Source organism: Peromyscus californicus, unplaced genomic scaffold, assembly GCF_007827085.1.
Source record: "Peromyscus californicus insignis strain IS unplaced genomic scaffold, ASM782708v3 Scaffold_2__1_contigs__length_46816999, whole genome shotgun sequence".
Classification (NCBI taxonomy): Eukaryota; Metazoa; Chordata; class Mammalia; order Rodentia; family Cricetidae; genus Peromyscus; species Peromyscus californicus.
Genome location: NW_026294540.1, coordinates 33,694,867 through 33,717,747, shown reverse-complemented (window position 1 = coordinate 33,717,747; position 22,881 = coordinate 33,694,867). Strand labels below are relative to the sequence as shown.

The following is a 22,881-nucleotide window of genomic DNA, read 5'->3' as shown; positions in this document are numbered from 1 at the left end:
CAGTCAGGCAGAGAGAGGAGGGAGGAAGGGATGGGCTGGGGACCTAGTTAAAAACCAATCAAGGGTCCACAGAGAGCCCATTACAGATCAGCTGAGGTGGAGGTGGCAGGCACCGTGAGCCTGGGGCACGCTGTGCAGCCACTGGCAGACTCATGAGAGGTCTTCCTGTCCACAACAAACTGCTGAGATGAGCAGGGAGCACAACCTGGGCAGGGTCTGTCAGGCTTCCCACACAGGGCCTGTTGGACAGCCAACCCTATAGGAAGCCTGAGGGCACCGAAGCCAGACCGTAGTAGGCAGTCTCTAGTGCCTACTATAGCTAGACTGTTCAGAACAAGGAGCCTCAGGCACGGAGATGCCGTCTCCCCGAGGGCCATGTTTGTGTAGCTGTCCCAGGTCTGTTGGCCAGGCGTCCTGACAACCCTGCTGAGCTCACAGTGGCTGTGCGCTGACACTGGCTGCTAGACATGGAGGCCACTGAAGAAAGCCCCGAGGAAACCAAGGGAGGAGCCAGCCTCACAGAGTGTGCCAAGAGGGGCTGCTGTCAGTCTGGGAGCCAGCAGGGTGGGGGTGGGGGTGGGGGGTGGGGTGAAGTGCTCAGGGCAGATGACCCCTGGGGGGAGACCTGGGGTGAAGTGAACAGGGGTCCATGGTGGTGTCAATAAGGCGGGTGCTTCCCAGATCTGGGGTGAAGTGAGCAGACAGGGTAGGTGCACCCCCTGGGGGGAGTCTTGGGATGGCGTCTATGGAAGAGCACATGAGCAGGGAGGCCCTCTTCTGAGCAGGGGAGTACCTCTTCCCATTGTCAGCCCAACACCCAGCGGGGCAGGCTGGGGCCCTGTTCCAGGTAGGGTGTGTGGGGTGGGTGGAGGGGGGCCTGTCTATCTTTTCAGTGCTCCAGGGAACTGAAGATCAAAGGCCTGGCCATTCCCTTTGATTGGGTCAGGCTCTGGAACAGGATGTGTCATTATCCAAATTGCTTCTAGCTTCTGAACACCCCCCCCCCCCCGGCTGGGGGAGTCTCTAAAGGGTGAATCTGAAACACCCTCAGTGGGCAGCTGGGCTACTGTTAGGAGCGGAAGCGCTTCCTAGACTGGCAGACATGCCGGCTGGAGGGGTCTGGAGAACTCTTGATGGGCATTCGTCCAAACCAAGCCCACCCCAGGCTGCATGCACAAGAATTGGGGAGGACGGCCCCACTCAGTGCAGGTGACCTGGCCCTTTGTGGGGCTCTTGGCAAAGGTGAGGTGCCCCTTGAGCTCACCTCCCAGGATCAGCCACGGTGCCTCAGGACGCTTCGACTTGACTCCCCAGAAGAAATGGGTTTAATATTATTTACAAGTGGCACATCCAAGAAGCCACGGGGAAGATGAGACTTCGCTGGGGAAGGCTGGCAACCTGAGCAGGGTATGTTCAATATTAATATCGCCACCTCGGCATGGAATCTGGTCTTCTTGGTAACCGGAGGCTGTTCACACGGCTCCCTTGAGGGATGCCTTCCACAAACTTGGATGTGAACTAATTAAGTTTGCACAGCTAATCAGGACGGGCTGCCTTGGAGACTTGGAACGCGGAGAACCAGAGACAGACCACAGTGAGCTACGGAGTGACTGCTCTTTATCTCAGCCAGCCCTCCTGCCTGCAGGCTAGCTTACTGCCCCCCTGGCTGGTAGCCTTGGCATCTCCCTCTTCCTGTTAGGTTCAGAGCCCTGTGTTTCTGCACACCGAGGCTCCATGAACTCCGTAAACAGACAAGGGCTGCTGGTGCCCTGTGACACTGTCAAGGTTCAGTGTGACAAGCCCCATCCCGGTCAAACTGGTATAGTGCCTCTTTCTGTGGCATGCGGAGGAGGCACTGGCCTGGGCTGGGAATCCAGGTGGCTATGTGTATCCTCTAAGATAAGCTCTGGGGGGACTCAAGGGGGTGTCATGCTAGACACTCAGACTGGAGCTGAGAGCTGAGAGCCAGGTGCTCAGCATGCAAAAACAGACAACTGAGCCCAGGTACATGCTGGGAGGCAGGCACCCAGGGAACAAGGGAAGATAACGGAGTCTGGATGCATGCTGGGAAACAGGAGCCTAGGATAGGAGGGCAGATGCTCAGGTGCGTGTTGGGAGGACAGATGTCTAGGGGGATGCTAGAGCTAGGTGCCCAGGGTAGGATGGTGGATACCAAGGTGCATGCCGGGAGCCAGACACTTGAGCTCAGGAGCCGCAGGTGCCGAGGTCTTCCTAAGAGAAGGATGTGCAGTGGGTTAGCCCTCTTGGGATCTGCACTGGGAATGCTAAGTGATTCTGTTAAAATTATCTATGTGTACCTGTGTGCGCATGTGCACGTATGAAGCCAGGAGGGGTTCCGTTTTGTTTGGGTTTTGCTTGTGGGTTTTTGGTTTGTTTTGTTGAGGCAGGGTCTCACGCACTGTGTATCCCTGGCTGTCCTGGGACTCATTATGTAGACCAGGCTGGCCTTGAACTCACACAGATCCATATACTGTTCTGAGTGCTAGGATTAAAGGCATGCACCACCATACCTGGCCTGATGTCAGTATTTTTACTGAGTCACCGATTCAGCTAGACTGGCTAGCCAGCAAGCTACAGGGATCTTCTGGTCTCTGTCTCCTCCCATCATTCAGCTCTGAGTTTTGTTATAAACATGTCAGAGTCCAACTTTTACGAGGGTGGTAGGGACTGAATTCAGGGCCTCATGCTTGCACAACAAGCTCTTTACCTGATCTCCTCAGCCTCAATTCTTGTCTTTTTGAAGCAGGGTTTCATATAGCTAGCTCAGGATAGCCTTGAAACTGATCCTCCTGCTTCAACCTTCCAAGTGCTGGGACTGTAGGCATGTGCTACCATGCCTGGCTGGCTAAGTGATACTTTAGAACTTTCCCAAGTATTCCCTGCTGGCTGAGCCTGTACCTTGCTCAACAGAGACTTGAGTAGGAGAAGGGATAAAGGGCACTGGACACCATGCTGTGGAAAGTGGTTGGATTTACTGCAGGGGCTGACAGGGAGCCCCTGAGGACCCTTCATGAGGGAGGACCCTTCATGAGGGAGTACCACAGGAGTCCTCTGGTGAGGAAGGCCAGCAGCAGGTGAGGAGAGGCAGGGATGGCTGTCCAGCCAGGTCATGGCTGGAGCTGGGAAGTGGGGACATGCTGACAGATGGTGGGAGCCCCATGGCCAGACCTTACAGGATCAGCACCGTGATGGACATCATGCATGTGTGCTCAGCTAAATGCAACTCCTAGAGTTCCATTCACTAGACAGAGAGCCGAAGCTGTGGGGAGGGAGGGAGGACTTCTACACCGGCACCGTCTTCAGCAGCTCCCACTGCCCATGTCCCCTGTGCTCCTGGCTATCAAATGGGTCAGAAGCACTCGGGCCCCGGAAGTGGGAGGAGTGGGGCTGGGGCAAAGGCTCGCCATAAAAGTTAAAGGTTGGGAAACTCAGAGTCTGAGGGAAGCCAGGGTGGGAAGGGAAAACCAAGACAGGGCTGTCCGCAGCAATGTCAGCTGGCCCCAGCATGAGGCTCCCAGAGTCCCCTGGGACTGATGGCCAGTTGAGGGGGAGCAGCAGGCATAGTGCTTGGAGCCACAGAGGTCAGCAGGTTCCCACCCAGAACAGGGAGGGGCGTGGGAGGGGAAGCCAGCCACGCGTCTGTGTTCCTGGCAGCTCCTGGGATAGCTCCTGTCCACTTGTCCTTCAGCACAGAGTGAAGTGGACAGCTGGTCTCCCATGGTGGCACTCGGCGAAGAGGGCTGAGGTGATGACATGGTTGGGGACTGCCACAGCCCATGCCACTGCACCCTACATGTCTCAGAAAGGCCCTGCTGGGAATTCTATCAGCAGGCCATGTTTACACTCTAACCACCTCAGCCAGGCCAAGAAAGGGACAGGAGGCCATTGTCTCTCTCCTTAGACCAAGGATTCTGTGAGACGGCAAGACACACTGTGAGGGAAGGGGAAGTGAAGGTCAGCCTCTCTTCAAAGGGACTGGGTGGGGTGGGCATGGCAGGCTATCAGCTCTGGACGTTAACTGGAGCTGGGCTTGTTTGAATGACTTATTAAAAATAGATTACAAAGCATTTAAGAGTCTCTGCCCAGATCAGAATCACACAATTAAAGCAGTGTCCTTGCTCGCCTCTCCCCCACCTCTTGTAATAAGGAGTGACACCGGCTTCTAAGGAACTCTGCCCCTTCCTTCTGCTTGTCACACTGCTCCCAACATGGCTGGAGGACAGCTGTGAACTCCACAGCCATCTTTTGAGTTCATCTTTTGCTATTTCCTGGGCCCTGGATGGAACGTGTCATACAGCTCACACCAAAGTGTGCCCAGGTGCTTTCTACGCATGGCTTTATCTGATGCCACAGCATTCCTAACGGAGTGGACAGTTTGCCCAAGGTCACATGGGGGCAGAGCGGGGACCCAAATGCCACTTTCTGGCAGCCTGAATTGGACCTTCGGAATTAGTGTGGCTACATTTCAAAAAAGTATCGCCCCCCCCCCCCCCCCCCCCCAAGCTCCTGAACTCGGAGGTACTATGGGCTTTTCTGGGCCCTGGGACCTTCCAGCACTATGCCATCTCCATGACTTCTGAACCTGACTCTGGGCTCTAATAGGAACACAGGAAGAAGAACATGGCTAGGATGGAAGGGGGGGCGGCAGGGCTGCTGGCCCGCAGCGCTGTGATCCTTTTCTTCAGCACTACCTGATGCACCTGAGGTCAGCAGAGCACACGTGCAGGGCTAGGACTTCTGAGCGTCCACACCCTTCGCCAGTTTCCGCACTGCTGAGTGCTGAAGTAGCCACCAGGTTGGTTCCCAGGGGCTGGGACTCCTTGATGGCTACAGAAGCAAATCAGGAAGGAAGGAAGGGAGGAAGGAAGGGAGGAAGGGAGGGAGGGAGGGAGGGAGGGAGGGAGGGAGGGAGAGAGGAAGGAAGGAAGCAGAAACCATTGCTCCATGCAGACATGAGTACCAGCTGGGTGGGACCTGGATGGTCACGTGCACATACATGCCATGCTGAGCCCCAAAGCCCCTAGCCTGCATACCTCGTTCCCAGTATTCCTTGAGTCACTGGATCCAAATAGGCCTTCCAAGGGCCACACTTTCTGTCTACACCCCTCAGAGCCTCTTCTAAGCTGGCTGTCAAGTCCTGCTGCTCACCTGACCAAGTGCTGAGCCCAGGCAGCCCCCATAAAGTCACCCAAGGTGCTCATGCTCTTGACATGAAGTATGTGGCAGGTAAAGACACTCATGGTTAAGAACCATTTGGAGCATGTCCAGCGTCTGCATTGGGTCACTGTGACCCTTGTAGGGTAGGGCCACCACAAAGGAGGCCTGGCTTGTCTCTGCATGGCAGCGTTCTTCCTAGGAGGCTCTGCGAGCCTCAGCAGAGCAAGGTGCTGCCTCAGCAGAGCAAGGCTGTGGTGTCTCCCAGAAAGGCCTCCAGCAGCATGGACCGCCAAGCTGGCAAGAGCACAGCTGACCAGCACTGCCCACAGCTCGAAGGAGGAGAGGAAGGCCGGTCTCACACTGTGATAGCTCTACAATCGGTGACTGGGAGCCAGCCAGCACTCTGGGGGAACTGCCCACGCCTTCTGAGGTGGCAGCCGTGGGTGGGTGACATAGAAACTGAGTGCAGTCATCTGTTCCAAGTTGTCCTTTCCTGCAGCTCAGAGTGGCTCCTGGCACCAGGTTCACCAAAGTCCAAATGCCTGTGGCCATGGGGCTGGCAGTGTGGCTCCCTGCAAATCTGCTGTTCTATAGTGACTCAAACCCTGGCACCCTTGGTACTCTGAACAGCAATGTCCCAAAAGACCAAATTCTACACATATCTACTAGATACTCAGAGCAGCAACTCACTGGATACTTCACATGGTGACTCGCTCCACTTGCTCCCGCCGACTTGCATTATGACCCTCAGCCCACCTGATGCCCTACACAGTGACCCTGGCAGACCTAGTACACCACTCGGGCACACCAGCTACCCTACACAGTGCTGACGACATGCCAGTTAGAGATTAAGCATGGTGGCTCTCATCACATTTGGTGTTCTGCACACTGATCCTCTGGCACACTGGATACCCTGCACACCCAAGTCCCAGCACGTGAGATATGAAGCATAGTGGCCCCTTAGCACATTTGATAGTCCACATACTGAGTCCCTCCCCCAGCATATCTGATACCCCTGTACCACACAGTGATCACACTGGCTTCCTGGACACTATACAGTGAAGTTCCCTCCTGGGAACACACAGGAGTCACTACAGTGAGTCAAAAGCACTTAAACTAGCAAAGGAGACCATTGCTGCTGACCTGTGGCCATGTGTGGAAAACCTCCAAGAGAAGACTGAGCACCGAAGAACACTCTTGGTTTGTATGACCCTAACAGCAGCAGCAGCTGGAAGCAGGTCAGTGTTCCCTTGGCACACGCTTCTGACTCACCAATTTACCCCGTCTCTGGAGGGCAGGGTCAGTCTCAAATGCCCTAGTTTCCAGGCAGTCCTCTGGGATGAGCCTGGGCCGCACGGGATGCAGAGGTCCAAGCTTCCCCACCCTCTAGCTCCCACCATCACAGGGACTTTAACAAAACACTGGAACATGAGTTAAGACTAACTGCAACTGTGCCGTAACCTGGCTGTGCCATTAATCTCCCAGGCATCGATGGGTAATTTAATTATGGTGAGTTTGTAATGAGTTACAATCATCAATTAGCACCGTCACCACTCACAGTTGCTGAGGGGAGCTGGGAGCCCACAGTCCTGCCTGGTGATTTCAAGGGCCCAAGGCCTGCTCTTGCCTTGGCCCCTGCATGGCTAGGCTGCCGGTCTCTGTGCAGGGTGGGATACCTGCCAGAGCCATGCGGACAACCAGAATAGGCTGGAGAAGTTCAGCATTAAGCTGCTAAGAGGAAGCAGTGGGACTGGCCTTCACCCCCTTTCCATCTCCTCTGCCATACTTGGCCTGGGAAGTGTTAGAGACCCAGCCTGGTGACCAGGCCTCACCTTGGGATGACAGCGTGTGGTGGAGCTTACATGCTAAGCTGCAGCACAGAGCTCTGAGCAGGGTGGCCTGTGCAGGCTGGAGCTGACTGTCACCACACCTGGCCCAAGCGCTGCCTGGCATGTGCCTGGTTCTCATGTCCCTGAGAGTCACAAGGCTCAACCCTTACATACAGTGTAGGGCATGGGTTCTGGCACCAAAGCCCAGGGCCCACCTGCTCATACCAGTTAGGAGAGGTTCACAAACCACTGGCAAAGAGTTTGGAATCCCCAGTAAACAGTGGCTGCTGGGGGAAGGTCATCTAGATGGGGCTGAGCTCAAGGAGACAGAGGAGGGGAGAGAAGGTGCTAGAGATGGAGTGGATGAAGAGGGCATGAGGAGGAGGGGCGGGATAAGGATACAGACCCAAACCCAAACAGCACTTCTGTTAAGGTAGAAAGTTTGGGGGTATCTTCTTATAAAGCAACAGATCACTAGAGACTGAAGAAGTCAAGTGAGCCTTTTGTTTCCATTTTTGAGGTCGGGTCTCTCATGGGCTTGGAACTATACCATAAAGTATAGAGTGAGCCCCCAGGGGACCACCTCTGTCTGGCTCTCCAGCACCAGCATGGCAAGGGCTTTTTACGATGCCTGGCTCTTTAAAACATATGGTTTCTGGGGTTCAAACTCTGGTCCCCAAGAACTTGATTGGCTAAGCTATCTCCCCAGCCCTGAGGCAGGGTCATCTATGTAGACCAGGCTGGCCCTGAACTTGAGATTCCTCGTGCCTCAGGCTATGAGTGCTGGGATTATAGGCCTGTGCCACCAAGCCTGGCTTCAACCATATTAGACCCTTGAAACATGACCAACAGTATTTGGAATGAAAACACTACTGAATGAGATTAATAGCAGATCAGCCCCTCCAGAAGGAAAGGTCAACAACCAAGATCACATCAGAAACACAGAAGACTATGGGAAAGGACGATTCAACAGCAGTATTCAGGTGCCAAGCAACCAAAGCTGTGTGGACCTGGAGCGTGGGAGGAGTTAAGAGAGGTGTGGGAAATACGTGAAGGTGCAGTAGCCCCATCTCCCCCAATTTCTTCTTACTACTCTTTGGGGGTGTGAAACGGAACCCAGGGTTGCATACATGCTTTATCACCGAGCCACATCCCCAAGGCCTTGCTGGTGGAGTCTACGCAGGTGCTGCTGTCCTACTGGGGCCCTTCCCCAGTCCCTCTCTAGAGGGGCAAGTGCTCTACCGCCGAACCACACTCCATTTACTTTTTAAAGTGACGGTATTGATTTATTTATTGGGCTGGCACAAGCGCCGCAGCGCACATGTGGAGGTCACAGGACAACTTGGAGCAGTCAGTGCTTTCCACTACCACGGGGGTCCTGGGGATCAAAGTCAGGTCTTCACGCCTGGAGGCAAACGCCGTTATCTGCTGAGCCAGCTCACCAGCCCCTTGCTTTCTATTCTGAAACTGAATCTCACTAAGTTCCTCAGGCTGGCCCTGAACTCACTCTGTAGCTGAAGATGGTCTTCAACCAGACAGCCCTCCGACTCAGCCTCCCAAGCAGCTGTGATCACAGGCCTGTGCCACCAGTTGGCTTGAAATCGTGCTCAGTTTTAAATGCACGAACCCGAGGAGCTGGATGAACAATAAACAAGATAAACACAAAGAAGACATAAAGCCAGCTGCCGAAAGAACCACAGTATGTGTAAGGAGCAGGGTGAGGTTGTGAGCGGATTTCTCATCAGAACTCACAAAAATGAGAAAGTAAAAAGAAAAAGAAAAAGTCAAGAAACTGAAAGAAAACCAAACTGTCAACACAGATCACAGATCCAGTCAAAGTAAAGATGAAATAAAAGTATTTTGGATAAGTGGGGGGAGGGGCTGCTGGAGACCCACCCATGAGCAACGGTAAGGAGGGTCTTCCTGCAGAAGAGCAAAGACTGGCACAGGGTGGTGCGGGACCATCCGTGTGTGTGCACACTTGACAGGTGTTTGTGAAGCATTTAAATGTAGAAAATTTAAAAAAAGAATAAAAGATTTAAAAGATAATGGCTTCTCCAAAGTACACTAATAATATGGAGGCATGACAGAAGTTACACGTAAGTGAGAAGCCTGGAGTCGGCTGCTGCTTTCTATCTGCTAAGTGCTGTGATGCTATTTATAGGGAGCCTGGGCTGTTCATTTGCATACTGTGAGTCCAGAGCAGGCTCTGCAACCCATCAGTGCAGGGCCACTTCTGGCCCACAGGCCACCTCTACACAAAAGTTCTACAGGAGCCTGGGGAGATGGCTCAGAGATGAAGAGAGTGTGCTGCTCTCTCAGAGGACCAGAGTTCGGTTCCCGGCACCTACAAGAGGTGGCTCACACCCTCTGCTGACTTCAGTGGGCACAGACCCCCATCCCCCCACATGTGTGTACGTGCATGTGGCAGCCAGAGGAAACCTCAGACGTCTTTCCTCAGGAGCCATCCATTTCATTTCTTGAGACAAGGTCTCTTACTGGGATCTGGGGCTCTCTGATTAGTCTAGGCTGGCTAGTGAGCCCCAGGGGTCTACCTGTCTCTGCCTCCTTGGCGGTGGGATTAAAAGCATGTGCAGTAACAAAAACATGGGTTCTGGGAATTGAACTCAGCTTGTACTTCACTGAGTTAACTCATCCTAGCTCCCTGTTCTTTTTTTGGAAACCAGGTCTTTCTGTAAGGCTGGCCTGAACTATGCAGGCCAAACTAGACCTGAATTTGCAGCAATCCTCCTGCCTCAGCCTCTGGAACTCCAGGGCATTTATGTATGCAGAGGTTATAACTACACCGAAAGAAAGGTGATCTGAGAACAGGCTAGCCCAAGATCCTTGGACGGCCCCATCTCATCACCAATAATGTTTTTAAAAAGCTTTGGAATGGATTCCCAGGGCTCTTGGGAATGAACCCACACTCCGGGTTCATCCCTAGCGCTTTGACTCAGTTCTGAGGATGCCCAAGCCTCCCTGACCACAAAGCCTTTGCACAAACTGCTAGAAATAAAACCAGTTTGCTCCTCTGGACTGTGCTGCCTCTCGGGAATATGGCTCTTGACCCTGGAAGAAGATGGCTGTTTGGAGGGGGGTGTGGAAGCTGACACTCAGCCCCACCCAGATCTACTGGCCTCTCCTCAAACCCCTCTTGCCACAGGGAGCTCAGCATTTCCTCTGCCCTATCAACTCATTCTTCACCCACCTGTGCAATTTCAGCCACGCGCTGGCTGAGGGCCAACTCTCACACAAACCCAGCGATCCCTGCCTGGGAACTGCTCTTGAACATGAGCCCCAGCCTGAGAAAGAGTGTGTCCGCTGTTGGGGTCTCCAGGGCACTACATATCCAACAGAATGACTTTGCCTCCTGCACCGCTGAGATCCCAGAGCCTGGTAAGCTCAGCCAACTCGACTGAAAGAATGAGGTAGGTTTTGAAGTCAGTGTGCGTTCTTAACAACTCCATTTGAAATTCAGGGGACCCAAAAAGGCAAATTCAAATTAAAGTGTCTATCTAGATCTCATTGTTATCTCGGCAGACAGGAAGCCTCCAGAAGCCGGCCTCTGCCAACAGGAGCCTGTGAATGGGCCTGATTGCCTGTCGGGGGGGAAGGGGGGGTTGTGACAGCGGTGCACTGCCTCCTCCACCCAGCTCTTTCTGCCCTCTCCCCCCGCCCAGCCCTGTTGAGACAGCTGCCTGTCACCCACTTCTGGCTGAACTGCCCACACACAGGGTCCAGAGGGCCCTTCTTCCTCCCTTGGTCAGGCTTCCTGTGGTACAGGGCAGAGCAATGAAACAGTGTCACCCTGGAGACATCTGCACAAAGCTCCAAGCTGAGGAAGAACAAACCCACAGGGCAGCCTCTCCTCAGATGGTGCCCTTCTAGCAGTGATGTCTTTAAGAAGGCCACAGATGAGAGCTGTGGCCAACAGAGGCTTTGTACCCGGGAGAATGTTCAACTGGCTGGGAGGCTATGGGGACAGGCTCCCAGGCTCAGGACCCCATCTTTGATGTCAGCTTCAGCACCAAGGGAGTGGACAGCTCCCAAGGCGGCAGCCCTAACTGCAGGTCCTTGCCTTCTGTAAATTGGGCACAGGTAAAACTGTCCAGCCACAGAGCAGGGAGGGTGTGCCACCAGACGGGGCACGTAAACCACACCCAGAGGTCTGTGGTTCCTCAGCACTCCTCTCCCTGCTCTCCCACAGCTGTGGAAGAGGGATTCTGTATTCCGTCTGGGTTCCACAATGCCTCCTGTGAGTGACTGGACAGTCACACCCCACCCTGCCCCGTAACTCATCTTATCTGCAAAATAAAGAAAAGAGACCAGATGAGGTCTCTGGGGACACCAGGGCCTCCATGACCCTATGAATGCAGAGGGGTGGGGAAGAAGGGGGGCGGTTTCCAGGAGACCCTCTCCAGAGTGGAGACCCATCAGTTTCACACAATCCATTGTGTCCCAGCTGCTGCTGGTAATGCCCAAGGTTCTGTATCCTCACCCCCTAAACCTAAAACACATCCCTTCCCATCTCTGTTAACCCACCTCGTTCCTGACTCTGGCCACTTAGGATGCTCTCCTAGATCTGGTAACATCTGAAGAAGTTCCATAATGACCTGGCAGAAGCAGGAATGCCTGACTAGAACGTGAGCCTGGAGCGTCCAGGGTACGGGCACTGCTGGGAGGTCTGCCCTGCTGTGTGCGTGCTGGCATGGTGGCGGGGTGGACCTAAGTTACGCGCTGCCCTCACCTCTTTGTCATCAATGGAAGGAAATTGAGTCAGGGCATGGGACAAGTAATAGGAACAAAGTTGGGGATACCAGGTAGACATAGACATGTTCCACTCTGTAAGCACTGCCACTTCCACAGCAGCACCAATAACAGCCAGTACTAAAGAAGGCCTTGTGTCCTCTGGCTTTGGCTGTCCCACCGGGGACGAGCCCTAGGTTGAAATCACTGTGTTCCTTACTGACCCCATTATTCCTCACTCAGCCCCTCACTCTGGTTGTCCAGGAAGATGGCTGTGAGGACCAAACAACTGAGACTAGGGAAGCATCTTCCATGCCGGGGTGAGCCACAGCAGGGTAGAGAGAGAAGGTAGAAGGAGGATCATGGTGGGAGCCATGGCATCAGGCAGGGAAAGGGCAGATCACAGCGGGAGCCATGGCGAAGTGGAGGGTCAGGGCTTGTCTGTGGTTGCCTGAGTCAGAGGCAGGACCCTTGAGCTGGCCCCTGGTGGCAGTGATCTCTCCTGCATGCAGAACACTTAAGGGCCTCTAATGAGAGGCTCCTTAGGTGCCCACAACCTGAGCCTACTCTCCATGCCCACACCAGGAAGCTGGGGTGGTTGTGCTGTCCCTTTCTCAGGCCCTTTGTTCTCTGCCTGCCTTCCACAGCCTTTGTCCCACTGTGCTATGGAGGAAGACGGACAGGTTACTAGGGCTTTCCAGTTCATACCCACAGTGTGAACACCAGGTGTGAGCTGGGTGAGTGTAGGCTGCAGGTGTCTAGGGGCTGGACACAGGCTGAACCAGGAAGGGGAGGCTATGGGTGAGCCTGACAACGTACTGCCCTGGGATGGGATGCACTGTTCCTGCTTCCTGAGCTGTCCTAAAGGACACATGTCTATGTCTACCTGGTATCCCCAACTTCGTTCCTATTACTTGTCCCATGCCCTGACTCAATTTCCTTCCATTGACGACAAAGAGGTGAGGGCGGCGCGTCACTTAGGTCCTACCTGCCAGCATAGACACACCGTTCCTATGTGTACAACAGCAGAACCAAGGCGATGCTGTCTCTGAGAGCGGGGCCTTCTCCCCTCTGCCTAGATTGAATCCTCCCTAGCCTGTAGTACTCTTCACCCATTGGACTAGGAACACCTCACAGGCTGAGGTTCCTGTAGGGCACCGGTGGGTGACTTAGGGCCAAGGCAGCAAGACTCTCAGAGCTTCCTCTGTGAGCAACCATCCCTCCCCGGGAACCTGGAGCATCATGGCTGATCTGTGTGAGATGGATGCAGGGAGCACAGCAGGCAGGCAGGCAAATTTGCTCTGTGTGTTTACAAGGCCGCTTGGAAAGGAAGAGGCAGGGCAGCTATGAAGGTCACGTCTACACTACGGTGGAAATGCGAAAGCTTCATCGGGGAGTGATAAACCCTGAGCAAATCTCAGCCCATGCCCACACACCCCAGCTGGGTGCAGGCCCTCGTCTAGCCAGTAGACACCTCTTTGGCAGGAGCCATGGCCACAGATGCCCAGCCTAATCTCATCATGGAGCAGTGAGCACCAGGTTGCTAAGAATGGTGGCCAGTTAAGAAAACTGCGGCCCCATAGGGAGAGGCACTGAGGGGCTACACCACACCGAACCTATAAACAGGAGCCGGCATGCTCTGCTCTAAGGTCTTTGAGGGCAGCAGCTGGTGAGCAGAGCCACGAGAATGTAGTATGAAGGAGGGCCTGGGGCTCAGTTTCTGGCCCAGTTATTGCCTGGCACACAATATTGAGCAAGTGTTTGCTACCCAAGTGTTTACCACTGATGGGCTGTGAGAGGTTGGAGAGCAAGCAGGGCCTGTACATTGAGGGTCTCAACATCTGGCCCTTCCTACTTCCAGCCCAGCATCACCCTAGGGCCTTCAGGGGTGCAGAACCACTCCCATGGTTCTCAAGAGGCACCAGGAAGTGGTTCTTTCACACAGTCTAGCCTGTTACAGTTTGATATGAAATGCTCCCCACAAGCTTGCTTGTTTGAACACCTGGTCCCCAGCTGGTGGCACTATCTTGGGAGGTTGTGGGACATGGAGACATGGGGAGGTTGTAGGCTACTATCACTGAGCCAGGCCGCCAGCCCCTCACTGGGGGATTCTAGGCAGGTGCTCTACCACTGAGCCACACCCCAGCCCCTCACTGGGGTATTCTAGGCAGGTGCTCTACCACTGAGCCATACCCCAGCCCCTCACTGGGGGATTCTAGGCAGGTGCTCTACCACTGAGCCAGGCCACCAGCCCCTCACTGGGGGATTCTAGGCAGGTGCTCTACCACTGAGCCACACCCCAGCCCCTCACTGGGGGATTCTAGGCAGGTGCTCTACCACTGAGCCACAGCCCAGCCCCTCACTGAGGGATTCTAGGCAGGTGCTCTACCACTGAGCCACACCTTGATGGCTACACCTGAGTCCACTTCCAGCCTGGGCTCTCTGCTTCCCTGATCCACCAAGTTGTGGGGAGAAGCCATCTTACACTCTTGCCACTATGGATAGAGGCACCCAACACCACGCCTTCTCTACATAACCAACTGTATCACTTGAAGCTGTGAGCCCAACTACATCCATCCCTCGCGCCTTCAGTTGCTTCTGTTAGGTGCTCTGTCACAGCAACGAGAAAGGAACGAACGCAGCTTGTGTGCACTTTGTTGAGGAAGCGTTGGGCTGTCAGGGACCACTGGGCACCAGAGGAAGGGCAGAAGGAAGCCACTCCTCAAACACTGACACAGAACATACAGCACACAGCTTTGAAGCACATACTCAAGTGCAGGGTTCCCACTGGGACTCATGCCATCTCCATCATTTTCTGACCCTGCTCTTCTGATTTCTCAGAAGCAGGCACCATATGGGAAGCCCGAGGAGACCAGACAGAGGCCGTGTGTGTGTGTGTGTGTGTGTGTGTGTGTGTGTGTGTGTGTATGCATATGTGCCTGAGAGTGTGTCAAGAAGCATAGCAGGAGATGATGGTATCCCCAGGGCCGTTTTTGCTTTCCAGTAAGGCTCCACCTCAGCTGCACATCTTCTGGTGGACCTTGGTGTGCAGATGTGGAAGGGGGAGTGCTCCTGATGAAGGAGTGGAGGCTGTCAAACTATGGACTCTGCATCAACTGACTTAGGGCCAAGTCACTTTGCAGTGACTTTGACATTATTAAACTGTCAAGAAAGCATTGAAAGTTTTCTGTCATGGAGCCTATTCATAATGAATCAAAACTGGGCACAGAAGATGTCCTTCAGTAGGCAAATGGACACAACACTTCTGGTACAGACAAATACTAGTGATGGAGAGAAATGAGCAGGCCAAGTGTGGTGACCCACAGGAGACAAGATGACAAGCTTGAGGCTAGCCTGGCTACACGGTGACATTCTATCTCAAAAAACTAAAGGCTGGACGTCGAACTCAGTGGTAGAGCCTGCCTAGAATCCCCCAGTGAGGGGCTGGGGTGTGGCTCAGTGGTAGAGCACCTGACTAGAATCCCCCAGTGAGGGGCTGGGGTGTGGCTCAGTGGTAGAGCACCTGCCTAGAATCCCCCAGTGAGGGGCTGGGGTGTGACTCAGTGGTAGAGCACCTGTCTAGAATCCCCCAGTGAGGGGCTGGGGTGTGGCTCAGTGGTAGAGCACCCGTCTAGAATCCCCCAATGAGGGGCTGGGGTGTAGCTCAGTGGTAGAACACATGCCTAGAATCCCCCAGTGAGGAGCTGGGGTGTAGCTCAGTAGTAGAGTGCCTGCCTAGATTTCCTCAGGGAGGGGCTGGGAGACATGGTTCATGGGTGTCATTTGGCTTAACATGAACAAAACCCTGGGTTATATCTTTAGTCCTGCAAAAATCAAAACAAATGAGCAATCAAGCGCAGGACCTGGAGGAATTTCAGGTGAATGCTGCTAAGTGAAAGAATCCAGCGCACAAAGGCGAACAGAGGGTCCCACCTTTGGGACATCCCAGAAATGGCAGCATGATGGGCAGGAGATCTGTAGGAGCTGGGGGATGACGGATACTGGGAGGACTTAGAGACGGGGAGCTACTCTGTGGGACCCCACAGTGGTGGCACCCATTTTGACGCATTCACACACATCATCAGCAAACTATTCCATCAGCACAGACTTCCCAGCTCCCAGCAACCAGACGGGTGGGTTTAGGGACTGCACTGGCAGGCCACACTTGGACAAGATTGGTCGGCGGTGTAGAGAACTGTGTACAGGTTAGGATGTAGAGAACCTTATCTTACCCTCAACTTCTCTATAAACCTGCTGTTATTCTGCAAATATTAGTGTCAGTTTTCAACAAGAATACTTGGTGTACTGTAGAAACTATCAAATTCTGAGCCTGGTGCCATAAATACAGTTTTATTGAAACATGGCCACCCCGCTGTTCTGCCTGTCCACAGCAGCAGGGCTGAGCTCCTGGAGCTGTCACTGGGCGGTAACGCCTTTTCCAGAGGGGTCTGACAGTGCTGGGTTGGGCCGTGGACCGGGCTTTCCAGGTAATGGTCCCTTCCTCTAAGAAGTCTACTTAGGAAACAAAAGGAAAGAGACCCCGAGCTCTCTGAAGAACCCGACCTTCGCACGGTCATCCTGTGGATGAAGAAACTGACCCAGGCTCTCTGGTGACCCACCCAGCAGGGCTCACACTCTGCAGGGCTGAAGGGCCCTGGCTACGGGACTCTGTGGCACTTGCCTCTTCCTGTGCACACACCTGCAGTCTCTGGCAGCCCTGCACTGTGGGTGCAGGTGTGCAGAGGTTGGCTGTCTTCTCACCTGCTCTTTCCTCTTCGTGTGGGCTCCGTCTGCTTCCGCAAGAACACGGCAGGCGGCATCGCAATAACACAGGTGGTGTATGCCTGTGCCGAGGCTGGGGACACGGCTGAGGAAGTGCCCACCCCAGGATGCCAGGCTGCAGGGGGATGGGTGGGAGCAGCTCTGGGAGGCAGGTGGGTCGGGTAGCTTCTATCTGAGGGAATATCACACTGTGCCCAGGCACAAAGCCCCTGTAAGGGGTGACATGGTCACACTGCGAGTCGAACCAGACCTCCCATTGGTGGTGTTGAGCCCATAACACACATTCCAAGAGAAGTGTTGTGACCCAGCGCCATGAAACAGCATTGCTGGGGAGGACAGGAAGCTAGGAATGGTCCAGCCATTGGCCTAGAGCCCTGCTGTTGGCACAGGGAGATAATCGCAGCTGGTGTACTGTCCGCAGAGCCCTGATGATGGTCTGACTGTTGGCTTAGGTCTCGGACTGGAAAAATCTATCAGTGAAAAGGAAAGACTCCATGATGGCACTTGTGGGGTGAGTACTGCCTGTAATCCTGGAAGTCCAGGCAGAGTCAGGAGGCTCTCTGGGTCAAGGCCTGCCTGGGCTACAGTGAGACCTGTAATCCTGGAAGTCCAGGCAGAGTCAGGAGGCTCTCTGGGTCAAGGCCTGCCTGGGCTACAGTGAGACCTTATATAAAGGGAAAACAAAGCAAAACAAAAGAGAGGAGGCCGGAGTAAATTGTCTGCCATATAAGCATGAGATGAGGGCCTGGGTTTGGTGCCCAGCACCCATGTAAAAGGCTGGGCCCAGCCACGTGGATGAAGGCACCGACTAATACTTTTATGTATACATGCGCTCTCACTCCTCCACCAACAAGCCCCTTAGGTTGTACAATCCTGCTGCCCAGATCAGGAACTTTTGCTAATGGCCAAGATACAGTCAGCAGGGTCCCCACGATCCCAGAATCCAGGTCTGCCTCTGGCTGGCCCCGAACAGTTCCTCCAAGCCCTGGGTTATAGTGGACTGTGGAGTGGTCACAGGCATGGAGGAAGAGGACCCAAGGTCAAGGCCGCCTGCATCTCCTGGGCTTTGCAGACGATTCTCTTTGCTGCTGCCCAGCTTCTTGTTTTTTACTATCTCCCTCCTGTGGCCGGAGCTCTTCCTTCTGGGCAGAGGGGCCTGGTGAACCACAGGGGATGAGATCAAACCAGGACAGCTGGGGACATTTGGTAGGCCACTGCCTCCAGGTTCAGGTCTTTTCAATGAAACTGGAGATTCTGGGGTCTAACTCCTCTTGGGTGAGGGGGAGTGGGCAAGATGCCAGGCTCCCACTGCGTGCTGGAGCTGAGCTCTTGCCTTCCCCCACACAGCAGCCTCGGGAGGCAGCTCGGCCACCCACACACGGCAGAGGCTGGGTCCAGGCTGGGAAGGGAAGCGGAGCCATGTGGGACTGTGAGCCAACCCTCAATTATCCCAGCACACACTGGCAGAACCTGCTTGGCTGGAAGCAGGCCCCAGCTATTTCTAACTCTGCTGTAGACCCCTCCTGCCTGGAAGTTGTTGGGGCGAAAAGAAAATGAGCGGAAGTTACCATGAACTTGCCTGAGCCTGATTTGGTCATGCCCTGGGTACGGGGGTCAGCCTGCCTCCTGCTTGGTCCCTATCCATCTTTCTCTTCTCTCACCCATCTCTAATAGGCCGTGGGAGCGCCCTCTCCCCTAGCCAGGCACTGGCTGGCAGATGAGGGTTCCGTAGCTGCTTCAGCTCTTACAGAGTTGCGGAGGGTATACAATGGCCAAAGATGGGATGGGATGGGGCCGACCCAGCCCTAGAGTCTTGGGGAGAGACTTCCTGCTGGAGGACTCCACAGACCCAGTGTATTCCTACCGGTACTGCATTGGACGGGGGGGTTTCTCAAGGTTGTGTGGGCTCATGGCCCAGAGGAGCCTCTATCCTAGGAAGAGCCCTGGTATCATGGAGAACATGGAAGCTGCAGACACAGGTGATCCAGTGGCCCAGAAATACTTTAAGACTGCGGCCGGGGCCCCAAGTTCCCTGTTAGGGGAGACAGGTGGGTGGGGCGGGGAGCAGCCTGTGCCTGGGGTCTTGCCTCCCTCTCTCTGAGACCCACCTGGCTGGCTTGCCCACTGTGAACAATGCCCCAGCATTGGGGAACTGCTTTAAGGCTCTGCCAGGGACAGCAGCAGAAAAGACCCTGGTGTCATCACAGGCAGCACACAGGAGGGCAAGCCACCAAACAGGAACCTTCAGGTGATCCACACCTTCACAGGGTCCCGCAGGGCCAGCAGAACCTGTAATGATCTGCACTTGACAGATGCGGAAGCAGGCAGCTGGCCAGCACCGGCTCACACTGCAGTGCTCCAACGACCAGGGTGTGTCCAGCGTGGGGTTCCTGCACTCCTTTCCACAGCTGGATAGATAAAGTGGGGCCGTGGGGACAGAAATCTCCAGGCTAGACAGGGCCAGGTACGAGGAGAGGCAGGCTCAAGGCCATGCTTGCTGGAGCAGGCCAAGAGGAGGCTCTGGAGAAAGCCAGAGCCAGAGCCCAGCAGCCGGCAAGAAACATTTCCTAGTCTCTCGCTGAACTGCCCACAAACTCACTGTCCTCGGTACAGAGGGGTGGGCCACAAGAGACTGAGTGCGGCAAATGGGGGACTCCAGCGGCTGCTTCAGACCCTGCAGGGGAGAGACAGCTGCCCCTCTATCGAGCAAACCTAGGAGGGCTGGGGAGACAGTCCCGTTGGTGAAGCACTTGCCTTACAAGCACCAGGACCCCAGTCCAACCCCTAGAGCCATGTGGAAAAGCCAGACATGCTGGCACACTTGTCATCCTAGGCCAGGGAGAAGAAAAGGGTGAGCCCTGGGGCCTGCTGGCTCACTACCTCAGCCTGCTTAGCAAGTTCCAGGGCAGGGAGAGACTATTGAAGATGGAGGGTTCTTATAGAGAGCAGGTGGAGTGTCCTCGGCCTCCACCCTACACACACAGGTGTACACACATGCTCATGAACATGTACATGCTTACAAAGAAAAAATGATACAAGGAAGAGTTTATACACTCCAGGGCTGCCAGAGGGACACAATGTAACTGTGTTCTCTCTGCAATATAAGCCACCACCCAACTCTCTACTAAGGTCACAAGACATAGCCCCTTCACCATGCCACCGCATAACAAGTTCTTCACCTGTTTGGCCACCACGTGACAAGGACCCTGACTAGTGACCAGAGCAACACTCCAGCACATACCTAGCCACCACACAGCACAACTTCCACCAAACCACTCCACTGTGTCTCAGAATGTGCATACATTCTGTGACCTGTCAGATGCCAGGTGTTGAGGGAGGCCCTATGGTGGTTACACTGACCATCTCCATGCTGAGGTGGTTTCGAGCCCTGGATGTAGCTAGGAGCCCTGGAGAGGCTTCTCAACAGGCTCAACCCACACTGGCTGGAGGTGGTCTCCACTGGCAGGCCACATGGGTCCTTGTCTCTTCTGTCACACTGAAGGAGCTGTCTAGAGTGGAGGAGGGCTGGCCTGCTTCTGAGCCCCAAGTTGAACGCAGTTGCCTGCCTGGCTGTGCTGCTGTTACCAAGTACCCCTTGGATCTGACCCACTGATGTCTGGAGAATGGTGATTGTGTGGTTGGCCAGGCAACTCCAAGGACAGCTGGTGGGCAGAGAAACGAGACAGAGCGGGCAGGCACACCTCATCCGCCTAGGTGGGCAAGTAAGGAACTGCGGAGTGAGGACAGTGTGTACCAGGTACAGTAAGCAGCTACTCTTGCCCTCACTCCCTTGTGTGCTAGAGGCTGTGGTTGGCAGTGCACAAAAGTCAAGGCTAGCAGCAGGACCAGGGACGTGGCTGATCTCACACACAGCCAGGAGGCCACCACAAGTGGGCCTGTGATGGAAGGTGGGCAGGACACCTAGACCTGAGTAGACGGGAACTAGCTGGACAGGGTGACGGGGCCGAAGCAGCACCGTGATGACTATGTCTGCCTTTCGGGCAGGGGCAGAAGTGACTTCAGCTTTTCTGAGACAGGTTCTCACTATGCAGCCTTGACTGGCCTGGCCGAGAACTGGTTATGCACACCGTGCTTTCAACAACCTCTAAAACAGAACACCGTAGGACCTGGGGGTGTAAGCCGAGGCAGGAAGATTGCAAATCTAAGGCCAACTTGAGCTACAGACAGAGTTCAAGGCTAACACGGGCGCCTCAGTAAGTCCCTGTCTCCAAACAGAAAGTAAAAGGAAAACAGAGGGCCTGCCTGGCCTCCAGAAAGGCTGGGAGTGTGGCTCAGTGGCAGAGGGCCTGCCTGGCCTCCAGAAAGGCTGGGAGTGTGGCTCAGTGGCAGAGGGCCTGCCTGGCCTCTAGAGAGGCTGGGAGAGTGGTTCAGTGGCAGAGGGCCTGCCTACGTAGCATGCAGGAGGCCCTAGGTTCCATTCTCATACCACCAAAGAGCTAAACAAAACAAAAGACCTAGAATGCTTTAGAGTGCAAATTAGACCTTGTCTATAAACACCGATGTAAGTGATGTGTTCATAGTGACAGCTGCTCAGTGCATCTTCATTTAGCAATCTTTAAAAACACACACACACACACACACACACACACACACACACACACACACACACACGGAATCCCTACACTGTATTAAATTAAATACTCATCAGTGATCCTGAGTTATTCAAAGGTACACAGAAGCTAAGAAATACATTTCTGATAGCTTACTGACTTAGAGACTTTGGGCGTTCAAATATTTATTTACTTAGTCAAAGGTTTTGAGAGTGCTAAGAAGTGTAAAAAAATGGATGGGTGTAATTTGAGAAATCCAGAAAGTCTCAGAGATACACCACAAGAAGTTGCAAGGAACAGTAAGTGTCGTACCTGATGTGCCTCTGACCACCACTACGGGCAGCGTCCCATGAAAGGGGTCAGACAGACAGATGGATGGGAACAAGGATAAATGAGTCACTGGACAAACGACAAACAGGAACTATTTTTCTGTGAAATTCTCCTTAACATACGTAGGTCACGCTGGGCATGGTTTTTATGGAAATGGAATTGGCTCCTGTTTCTGCAGGGCACAGACAGCCTGGCTACAGACATCATAAGAGGCCCAACCACATGTGATGCAGAATGGACTGGCCACCCTCTGAGATGACCACCCACAGCTACTGACCAGACTCTTCCCCAAACAGCCACACACAACACTGGGATCACAGGCCACAGCAGGGCCATGTGCCATGCTGGTACCCTAACACCATCCCAGGGACAGGAAGTAAGGTTGCTGCCAGTGATGAACAAGTCCTTGCAACCCCAGATTTCCAGTTGCATCACTCCACTCCCAGCATGGAACAACTTCACTCCTGCTGGACCTGCTTACTCTGAGAACTTGTGCCACGCCTGACCATGCCATGTCCCAAGTACCCTCCCTCAGGGATATGCTGCTCCTCTTTCAATTAAGAAGGATCCCTCTTCAGGTGCCCACTCTGTACATGAGACTCCAACAGGTGCATGATTCCTGAAGACCATTGCCCCTTCCCCAGCTTGCAGGGCTTACCCAGCTACCTATGGGATCAGCTTTGATACCTCTGGCCTGACCACTGGGTAGCTGACACACACAGCTTGTCCTCTTCCTTCCATGGGCTGTGCCACATATCGACCCCTGGCAGAAGTCTGGCAACAAGGTGCCTCCCATGCTCCTCACCATCCTCTGGGCACCTACTCCCTCTGGACAAGGCCAAAGTGCCCCAACCCAGTGGGCAGAGCTTGGCAGAGACTCATGGAGTACAAATTAAAGAAAGCCAAGTGGAAGTGACCCCAGATCAAGAGTGAAGACATAGGGGCCAGCGTGTCCCCTCCTGCCATGGAAGACCATGCCTTGGAGACATGGAGCTGCTCTAGCACATGACTCATTTACCAAGGCTGACACTGACTTCCCTCAAGTTAGGAGGAGAGCTGCCTGTGGCTGCGGGAACTGGCATGATGCATACACAGTGTTGCCTACCTTGAAGATGAGGCAGTCGGACTGGTGCTCGGCGTACTGGGAGGTGAGGCGGTACTGGCTCTCGGTGGTCACATCGATCTGGTAGCCAGTCAGTGTGTAGCACACCTTGCGGAACTCCTGGATCTTGGTCTGGAAAACCTCCTTGAGCCGCTGGTTCTTCAGCTCGGCACTTTCCACTTGCTTGCGCAGCTCTGTAGGGAGGGAGGTGGTGTGAGTGTCACTGGGCACTGGTGTGACAGGGGGGATGGCAGGGGAAGGGCAAGGATGAACCACGGCCCAACTGGAGTCCCTGCTGCCTGGGGATGCCTGAGGCTGGTGCCCATCTGTGAGCTCTGAG

General features: G+C 54.4%; 1 protein-coding gene across 3 annotated transcripts in view; it reads right to left on the bottom strand.

The window, feature by feature from the left end:
* The window catches only part of Mad1l1 (mitotic arrest deficient 1 like 1), a 334,799-nt gene that overhangs the window by 32,439 nt on the left and 279,479 nt on the right, over positions 1-22,881 (bottom strand). For all 3 annotated transcript variants that reach the window (XM_052754234.1, XM_052754235.1, XM_052754237.1), the window contains one exon: positions 22,545-22,735. In XM_052754234.1, the coding sequence (XP_052610194.1) occupies positions 22,545-22,735 (191 nt within the window). The remainder of the gene's footprint in view (positions 1-22,544; positions 22,736-22,881) is intronic.